The sequence below is a fragment of the Sinocyclocheilus anshuiensis genome, unplaced genomic scaffold (genome assembly GCF_001515605.1).
Source record: "Sinocyclocheilus anshuiensis isolate Anshui unplaced genomic scaffold, SAMN03320099.WGS_v1.1 scaffold319, whole genome shotgun sequence".
NCBI classification, from domain to species: Eukaryota; Metazoa; Chordata; class Actinopteri; order Cypriniformes; family Cyprinidae; genus Sinocyclocheilus; species Sinocyclocheilus anshuiensis.
In genome coordinates, this window is record NW_015552566.1 from 618,826 (window position 1) to 628,830 (window position 10,005).

General features: G+C 36.6%; 2 protein-coding genes across 2 annotated transcripts in view; both read left to right on the forward strand.

The window, feature by feature from the left end:
* serpinf2b (serpin peptidase inhibitor, clade F (alpha-2 antiplasmin, pigment epithelium derived factor), member 2b) overlaps positions 1-2,143 on the forward strand; it is a 6,267-nt gene extending 4,124 nt beyond the window's left edge. Inside the window, exons 6-9 of the mRNA XM_016455612.1 lie at positions 637-825; positions 1,029-1,171; positions 1,266-1,470; positions 1,590-2,143. Of these exons, the coding sequence (XP_016311098.1) occupies positions 637-825; positions 1,029-1,171; positions 1,266-1,470; positions 1,590-1,921 (869 nt within the window). The 3' untranslated portion in view covers positions 1,922-2,143. The remainder of the gene's footprint in view (positions 1-636; positions 826-1,028; positions 1,172-1,265; positions 1,471-1,589) is intronic.
* Positions 2,144-2,426: 283 nt separating this feature from the next.
* Positions 2,427-10,005, forward strand: part of rpa1 (replication protein A1) — a 26,756-nt gene continuing 19,177 nt past the window's right edge. The window contains exons 1-12 of the mRNA XM_016455611.1: positions 2,427-2,631; positions 3,132-3,179; positions 3,570-3,648; positions 4,112-4,220; positions 4,924-5,012; positions 5,507-5,581; positions 6,740-6,857; positions 6,962-7,064; positions 7,138-7,206; positions 7,318-7,510; positions 8,073-8,209; positions 8,968-9,116. Coding sequence (XP_016311097.1) covers positions 2,599-2,631; positions 3,132-3,179; positions 3,570-3,648; positions 4,112-4,220; positions 4,924-5,012; positions 5,507-5,581; positions 6,740-6,857; positions 6,962-7,064; positions 7,138-7,206; positions 7,318-7,510; positions 8,073-8,209; positions 8,968-9,116 — 1,202 coding nt within the window. The 5' untranslated portion in view covers positions 2,427-2,598. The remainder of the gene's footprint in view (positions 2,632-3,131; positions 3,180-3,569; positions 3,649-4,111; positions 4,221-4,923; positions 5,013-5,506; positions 5,582-6,739; positions 6,858-6,961; positions 7,065-7,137; positions 7,207-7,317; positions 7,511-8,072; positions 8,210-8,967; positions 9,117-10,005) is intronic.

Below are 10,005 nucleotides of genomic sequence, written 5' to 3' on the forward strand. Positions count from 1 at the left end.
GCTGTCTGTCATTCATGTAAATCAAACAACAAAAGAGAGAAAATCTTTTACTGCTCTTGATTAAATCACTTTTATAACTTTAATAAGAAGAAATATATATTTAATTTAATTAGAGAAAATTATGCAGTTTTTATACATTTTGATAATTACTTTGTATGTAGCATTTCTTGTTTATTTGTTCTACTGTAGTTTTTTTGTTCTATTGCTTATAATTTGTTTTTTTATTCTCATTTAATCGCTGACTGTTTACTTGTCTTCAGTGAGCTTGAGTTATGAAATTCATGAATATTTCCACTAATGATTGACATCCAGAAAATATCCATCTCTCTCTGTTTCTCTATATAATTATTTTAAATTATATAACATATTTGACATTTATTCATATTTAGGTTACATTTTTTTAATATTGCAAATATTTTACTTTAAAAAAGGGTGTGTTAAAAGTCTCCCAATACATTTTATTTTTCATACATAGTATATGTTTGTATGCATGTATGTAGGTTATTTGAATTATTTTTCTTTTAAATAGGATTGGGAATTTGATTACTGGCTGATATTTGCTTTCTGATTGAAAGTTGAGTGACAGTTTATTACCGTACTACGCAAAGCTATGAATGGTTTTCTCTTTTCCCTTAGGATTTAAAGCCAAACAGGACTTTGTGGAAGACTCTCAGAAACTGTATGACTCAGAGCCGGCCACATTGACTGATGTTAATGACATCAATGAATGGGTTAAGAAAGTCACAAATGGGCACATCTCAGAGTTTTTGTCCAGCCTGCCTCTCAGCGCCGTTATGATGCTCATCAATGCTATGCACTACAAAGGGCAGAACAAACACCTGTTACCAGCAAGTATTTCACAATTTCCTCTTTTACATCAGTGAGTCACATTTTTGTTGCACGGTTTTGCATTACTCAGATCTGTTGCGTTATTGTTCCCTTGTTATTTCACAAGTGTAAATCGATAAAGGACCACACAAGTCTAATTAAACAAGTCAAGTATACAAGTCTAACTTTCTCTCTCACAGGAGAGTGGCTCACTCGTTTTGACCCTCACTTCACCTCCACTGAGCTCTTCTACATAGATGAAAACCAGATTGTTAATGTGGATATGATGCTTGGGCCAAAGTATCCTCTCAGCGTTTTCACCCACCATGAGCTGGATGCCCAGGTTACTGCCTTTAAGATGCTACTTTATAAATAGCACTGATTAAATCTCTATTCCTCACTACTGAACTCTGTTACTCACTATTTGATCTCTATAGGTTGCTCGATTCCCCTTTAAAGGTGACAAGAGTCTACTAGTAATAATGCCAACATCTGGACATATGAATGTATCAGCCGTTGCAGCTAAGCTCAATATCTCAGATCTTTACCGTCGATTACCACGAGAAAGAAACATGCAGGTCAAACTCCCAAAATTCAAACTTGACTTCAACCAGGACCTTCAAGAGGCCATGACAAACATGGGTAAGATATCTTGCATCTAATTCATGCTTATCATGCATATAAATCACCTTGGATTCAAAATCATCTTAATATTTCTTAATTATTTATATTAACAAATATATAATTCTACTCCAATCCAGGTCTAGGATTGCTATTTAGTCGTCCGAAGCTGGACCGCATCTCTGAGGGCCCCTTGTTTGTGTCCAGTGTACAGCATATGTCCAGTATTGAGATAAATGAAGAGGGGGCAGAGGCAGTGGCAGCAACTAGTGTGGTCATCTCACGTTCTAACCCTTCATTTACTGTCAATCAGCCATTTTTCTTTGCCCTAATGGATGACTTAAGTCAAACTCCATTCTTCCTGGGAGTAATTTCCAACCCAAACCCTGGAGCATCTACTATGGTCACAAACCCTGGCAATTCAGATAAAAATAATGACAAACCACACTCTTTTGATGTTCCTCCAAAGTAGATAGTTTTCATACATTTAGCAGAATGAGTCCATAAGTGATTGTTGACTGCGTAGTTGGTCCCCACTGGACCATTAAGGACATATCTTCTAAAAGTTAATTATAGCAGATCATTTGAAATTACTTTCCCTATGTAAATTAATGTTGTTCTAAATATCCTAATCTTTGTTAAAAAGTCATGATTTTTTTTTGGGTTTGTTTGTTTTTTAATTAAAGAAATTTGACCAGAAATTCCAAGTGTCTCGTTAGTTTTTCTTTTTAGTGAGGTTTAGTGAAATGGTGCCTTCTTCCAGTGTTTAGTGAAAATGTGCCTTTTTACAAACATGTTTTACAAACTGTACTTAAGATTATTACAATTTTATTTTTTTTTTTTTTCAAATAAATACTGATCAAAATTTACTGGACACAATTAAATAATTAACTTTTCTTGAAATATATTCAAAGCGGGAATAATACTAGTGTGCGTCAAAAATAAATAAAATAAGGCTCACCTAGTGTGATTTATTTTGAAGTTCAGCGGAAGTTGTTGGTAACGGGAAACGCGTCATCGTGTGTAGCATTTTCGCGCGTTTGGAGAGAGTTGGCGCGAGGAGATAGGAGACTGCTGATGCAAGAGACGGTTGTTGTCGATTATCATTACAAGATTTAATCTTCGATTCGCAGTATTTTTGTTGAAAATATGGCTGTTCCACTGTCAGAAGGGGCAATTGAGGTAAGAATAAGGCAGCAGCGTTATTTCAAAGTTTACAAACATAAGCTTGCTAAGTCAGTTAGCCAGCAAGTTTTCATCCGCACTAACGTTATGACAGTAAAACAAAACAAAATCAAATTAAATCATTGGCTTTAATGTTTCATATCATTTTCCATGATTGCATGTTTTAACTGTTACGAAGTTAAATGGATTTAATACAAATGTACGTGCTAACACATTGCAGTACAAATGCAAAGATTGTTCTATATTGTCCGCTCAATGTAAACTCATTGTAGCTATAATTTACATGCATTAATTGATTTGAAGTGTATAAGAAAGTCGGAGTTATTGTAAATGGAAGATAGATCATGTAAAGTTAGTCGTCTTTTTTTCTTAACCGTGTTTTGAATGTGGATGAAATAAGGCAAATATATGAATTTACTAATATTCTTAATTTGCTTTATATGGTAATGGTTGAAAAATTTTGTATTCTTGAGTGATTGTGTACTTTTTCTTTTCAGTCCCTGACAAAAGGAATTGAAGTCAGCAACCCCGTTCTGCAGTGTGTGGTAACTGTCAGATTTCTCTCACACTGTTTACAAATGAATCAAATTATTTTGTTACTACGTTTTATAAAATAGGGATGGTGATGTCAAGGCAGATATTGCAGACATTAATGCCATAATCAGATTTTGTGATTTCTGAGGGAAATAAAATATTAATGTTACATTTATATTATACCTAACATTATTTGTAATATTTCAATAGGCCTAAAATGAAACTTTTAGGTGTATCAGACTGTTTTGTTTCTCATTTTTTCATTAAACACATCAGTTTTGTTACTATTTAATGTTTAGTTTACTTGCTCTTCTTTTTGCTTTCGTTTCTTTGTTTGGTTAAGGCACCAGACTATTTATTTTCATGCTAGTAAACGTTATTCTGTTGAATATCCTTTCCAGAACATTCGTAAGATTGATGGGGGAAATGGCCTGTCCCGTTTCCGTCTCATGATGAGTGATGGGCTACACACCATGTCCTGTAAGTTTGATTAGTTTTCAGATGTGTTTAATTTAATTTGATGTGTCTGTCCTTTAAATCGAATGTAATTTCCATGCTCAGGATGTTGTTTTGGACTTGTTCTGTTAAAGTGTTTTGCAAAACAGCCGTTACTTTAGTTCACATGTGGAACTTTAGGTTTGGATAGACATCAGCCCCAAAGCCGTATATTTTTCTGCAATATTTTTGTTAGGTACACATGTAAATGTCTATGTTAGGTGCTTGTGTCTTTGAAAGCTGGCGGTGGGATAATTTGGACAAGGAGTTTCTTTAAAGTTAGGAGTGAGTGATGTGTATGGTCATTAGCCATTAAGATCTAATGTTTTCTCATCAGTGGGATGCAAACCCCAGCTATTCTATAAAATGCTAATAACCTGGCACCATGTATTTTGTATGCATGTAACTTTTTTTTAAAGTTTTTGTTTATTTTCCCCCTTGCATCCAGCATTCATGCTCTCCACCCAGCTCAATCCCATGGCTGAGCAAAACCAGTTGGCCTCTAACTGTGTATGTATGCTGAAAAGAAGCGTCACTAATGTTCTCAAAGATGGACGGTAAGCATTAGTCTCCAGGTTGTTGTTGTTAGGATGTTTATGTGTGATTTTGTGGCTCTGCTTTATATATACAGTTATACTTAAAAGAAATACAGTAATCATTAATATTATAAAATATTATTGAAATTTAAAATGACTGTTTCCATTTTAATGTTTCTAATTTTCATTTATTCTTGTTCGCTAAGCTGAATTTTCAGTAGCCAACTACTGTAGTCTTTGGTGTTACATGATCCTTCAGAAATAATTGTAATATAAATACATTTAAAAAAATAAATTTTGTATTATCAATGTTGAAAACAGTTGAGTTGCTTAATATTTTTGTTGAAACTGATTTTTTTTTTCTCCATGATTTTTTGCTGAATAGGACGTTTGAAAGAACAGTGTTTTTGTGAAATGGAAAACTTAATATATATATATATATATATATATATATATATATATATATCTCCAGTCTTCAGTGTCACACGATCCTTCAGAAATCATTCTAAGATGCTGATTTGCTGCTCAAGAAACATGATTATTATCAATGTTGAAAACAGTTGTGCTGCTGTCTCTGCTGTCGCTTTTGATCAATTTAATGCATCTTTACTGCATTAATGTATTGATTTCTTTAAAAGAAATCTTACTGACCTCAAACCTTTTAACAATAGCATATGTTTATTAATGCATATTATCAAGCTTTTGTGTTTGATGTTGTACACAGACGTGTGGTAGTTATACTGGACATGGACGTGATCAAGTCTGCTGACCAGATGGCAGGAAAAATTGGAGACCCAACTCCTTATGTGGAGGGTGAGAGTACATTTGAAATGTCAAATTTTATGAAGTCGTGGCCTAATGGTTAGAGAGTTGGACTCGTAACCCAAAGGTTGCGAGTTCGAGTCTCATACCGGCAGGGATTGTAGGTGGGGGGAGTGAATGTACAGCGCTCTCTCCCACCTTCAATACCATGAATGTACAGCACTCTCTTCCACCTTCAATACCACGACTGAGGCGCCCTTGAGCAAGGCACCGAACCCCCGACTGCTCCCCGGGTGCCGCAGCATAAATGGCTGCCCACTGCTCCGGGTGTGTGTTCACGGTGTGTGTGTTCACTGCTGTGTGTGTGCACTTAGGATGGGTTAAATGCAGAGCACTAATTCTGAGTATGGGTAACCTTACTCACTTCACTTTAAAACATTTTACATTTTGTTGTTAGCATTGAGGTTCTACTATGTCAGTCACCTTGTCTAGAGGTATTTAAGATTATCAAATTTATCTTGCAGTGTCTAATTTTTGTGCAACAGGCCAGTCAAAGCCACAACAGAATGCAGCTCCGGCTCCAACTGTACGTCCATTACAGCCTCCGAATGGAAGTGATGGTATGGAAATAAACAAAAATGTAATCAGTTTTTATTATAGATATTTGTGTTTAAAAACCTCAAATATGTATATTAATTATAAGAATATGTTCCTGAGCTGTAATGCAGTAGCTGTGTTATGAAGTTCTGAATTATGAAGTTCTGATTTCATTTTAGATTATAAACATTACATGATTACTAAAATAATTAAAATATATTAGTTGAAAATCTGACACATTTTCAAGATACTTCTTAAAGTGCTGACATTAAATTTCAGAAAAAATTAAGACCATAAGCATTAAAGGGTTACTCCACCCCAAAATGAATGACACAATTTTCATTTTGGAGTAGAGTAACCCTTTAAATGAAAAGCTGATTGTAACTATGGTAACTGATTTGAAAACTAACCACTGACCAACGGTTTTTAGGTGAACTGATGAATGAACTATTAAATCAAACAACTTTTTCCTCCACTTTACTATTTGCACTCTCTGTTGTAAATGTTTTAAACTTGAAGTAGAACAGCAGTAGAAAAGGTAGGAATCATATTGCAGCTGGTGTGCTATTCCTTGAGTTACTGTGCATGTGCTAGTGAATGACTATTAATATTATGACTAATAATAGGCGGTTGCTTGCACTTCTTGTCAGGGATTTGATCCAACTCATAAGTATTAAACTTAAATGTGTAACTTGTCCTGTGCTGTAGTTGGTGAATGTAAAACCATGTGATTTGTTGAGGAGGGATATAATATTACTTCACTAAGGAATATATAAATATAGTTTTGTAGTGGTAACCCCAAAACATCTAGCCATGCATGAAGTGGTGTTTGTAACCTTGTTTTTGATTGTTTGAAAATTCATGATCTGCTTAGAATAGAAAGTCTTCATTTCATTCTTTTTAACATGCAAATACCCTTTTTATCAAAAAGCATTTGAAGACGTTTTAATTATGTATTTTGAGCACAAAGTCTAATCTTCTTCGACAGTTTTAACTTCACAAGCTGTACTCGACAGCTGTTTTAATTCACACTTTCAAGATTGTCACATAAGATTGTTTCAGAAGTGTTGTGTTATTTCAGTCAGTCATTATTTCAAAATGTGCTCTAGGTGTCTGTGATTATGTCTACCTTATTATAGTTCTTTGCAGTGATGTGCGGTTTTCTCTTCTACTCTCATTAGGTTCAATGAACAGACCTTCTGCTCAGAGCTTCGGGAAAAAGCCCATGGCTGCCCCCAACACTCCTGGAGGCAGCTCTAAAGTCGTTCCCATTGCCAGCCTCAATCCATACCAGTCAAAGTCAGTCTAAATCTCACCCCCCTGAATATTTTTCTTTCCAATCCAATTGACTGTAGCATGTCACATAACATCCTGTGTTGTCATAAGTGTGCTGTTTTCTTCAGATGGACTGTTAGAGCCAGAGTCACCAACAAGAGTGCCATCCGCACATGGAGTAACTCCAGAGGGGATGGGAAACTCTTCTCCATGGAGCTTGTGGATGAAAGTGTAAGCATTCATCAGCAGTGATCAGATTAGAAACTAGAAAGAGTATTAACCTCTTGCTTTTTGTTTATTATAGGGGGAGATCAGAGCAACTGGATTTAATAACGAGGTGGACAAATTCTACTCACTCATCGAGCAGGGAAAGGTAAGGCCTACTACATGTTCTCGTTTAATATGGTGTGTAAGGAGGGCTACACAAATTATTAGAAAAATGTGTTGATAACATGACCTGATTCATCCCTCTTGTTGTCCTCAGGTCTACTACATCTCAAAAGGCACCCTGAAAATTGCCAACAAACAATTCTCTTCGCTTAAGAATGACTATGAGATGACATTAAATGGTGAGACAACCATCAGCCCTTGCGAGGACTGCCATGATGTACCCGTGGTGCAGTGCGACTTTGTTTCCATTGCTGACCTGGAGTCCCGGGAGAAAGACACCATCGTAGGTGAGCGTCTTCCCCGGCCTGTGCGATCGGCATCATCAGTAACCAGCATTATAATAATTAACTGCGATGGAGACAGTGGCGCGGCTCTGCGTAACAAATGTGTTGAGACCCAGGAGGTTGTGGTAATTATAACGTTGATGAACGCAATATTAATAATGCTTATGACAGTAAAGGCCTGTGGCACAGATTGACTTTGTGTCCCTGTCGGGTTCTAGCAGAACCAGAGGAGAAAGATGCTGTCACTGGTAGAATGAAGAGTCAATAAGCATGCCTCTAATTATGGTAATGGCAGTCAGAGCACGCCGAGGTGCAGCAGGCGTATTTCTTATCCGAGATTTGAGTCAGGTGCTGGCAGTGATTTGTGAAATGCTCCTAATGGCAGCTAAATGATTCATAACGGCGTCTGATATGAGAGGATTAAGATGGCGCGCTGTAATGGAGCGTTGACGGGTGTTGTGGAATTACATTCTGGATGAGTGGTATAGTCATCCCAAACCTATTTACTGTTGGTAAATTGGGGGAGTAGCAGTGTTGTAAACCCGCGTGGCGTGTATGTTTGCAGATGTGATTGGAGTGTGTAAAAACACAGAAGATGTGATGCGCATCATGACCAAGAACAGTCGTGAGGTTTCGAAGAGGAACATCCAACTGATGGACATGTCCGGCAGAATCATCCAGCTCACCATGTGGGGTAGTGATGTACGTAACTGCATCAATCTTTATTCATTTTACATTATCAAGTGCCTTGTACAAAATAAATTGATTTTGTGGAATTAGTCCATATTGTGATAATTGTAATACTACTTAAGAGTATTGTTATTTTTTGTGGATCACGAAGTTGCATAAAGACTCAGTATTGCAAAACTGATAGTAATGTTTCACATTAGAAATCATCCAATGCTGTTTCTGTTTGAAATATTAGGCAGAACAACTGTACTTTTTTCTCATCCTTTGATGAATAGCAAGTTCAAAAGAACAGTGCTTATTTGAAATGGAAATCTTTTGTAACTTAAATGTCTTTGCTGTTACTTTTAATCAGTTTAATGCATGTTTGCTGAATAAAAGTATTAGTTTCTTAATACTTCTCGAAAAAGGAAATATACAAATAAATTATGGACTCCAAACATATGTGTATCACAGCTGATTGGAATCCTCATGCAAACAGTGACATCCAGCTCTAAACATTCTGATCTTGTACCAGATTATGTTTTTGTCAAGCACTGGGAGAAACTTCCCTCTCCCATTACAGCTGCCAGATGTATGCTTCTGTTTGGCATGCCAGCCATTCTCATCTAATCTGGATTTGCCATACAAGACCAAATGCATAAAACCACAATTAGATGGAAAATACTTAGATCCTTTGCACTAGTGCTTGCAAGAAAAATGTCACACTGTTGAAGGAGTATGTGCAGTTGTTCGGTGCTTAACTATTTCTCTTTCCTTCCCTCACTCTCCAGGCAGAGACGTTTGATGGCAGTGGGCAGCCTATCTTGGCCATTAAGGGAGCAAGATTGTCTGACTTTGGTGGGCGTTCTCTCTCCACTCTCTACAGCAGCACGGTCATGATCAACCCTGACATTCCCGAGGCATACAAACTGCGGGGATGGTGAGTGATTTTTCTCTCTGTTTCAAAGACAATACGCTGCATCTGTTGTTAAGTGTTTGTCCTAGATGAAACAGATGCATTCTGATGCACTCCTGTTTTTATTTCTCCACTTGTGAGAATTGGGACGAGCAGAGAGCAGACACTAAAATGCACACTCTAGAACTCTGAGAGGGTGAGCATGCTCATGCCTTTGATATCAAGATTAGCTCTATCAGCGGCGCTCTGGTGGGCTTTGCATTCAGGCTGATATAGGAATGCAAATCATGGCTAATCCCCTGCCAAGATGTTCAATTTCCCCTAGTGGACTCGTGTGACTTGGTTCCTTTGAGAACAAGAATGTTTATTTCTGCTCTGGGGATATGAAACAAGGAAGATGGAGAAACGATGGCACTGAATGCCTTGTTAAGAGATGGTGCTGTTCTAAGTATATGATTGCTGCCTGTGTTTTTGGAGCACAGGCGCTGTCTTAATCCTCAGATTTTTATTGGCTACTGAAGGAATTGAAAAACTGTTATGACTCATTTAATGTTTTCCTCTGCCTTCTTGCCAATTTAGGTGTGTGTTGGGACTGCCAAATTTATAATTATGAAGCTTAAAATATCTCGGATAGACCTGTCACAGTTATTACATAATCACCAGATTGTGATTATTTGAGTAAACAACAGTCATTGTACGCTTTCAGTTAAAAAAAATGAAGTGTTTAATAATGCATTTTCCCATTGCAATAGTTTTATGTGAATGTGTATTAACTACATTTTCTACTATTTCATAAGAAAATAATACGAAAAATGAGGTGCACCACTAAAACTATATAGGCTATTCATATATAAAATTTTCATTATGGAGCAGTTCCACTTGCAAATAGAATATATATTCCACTTCTGCCCAG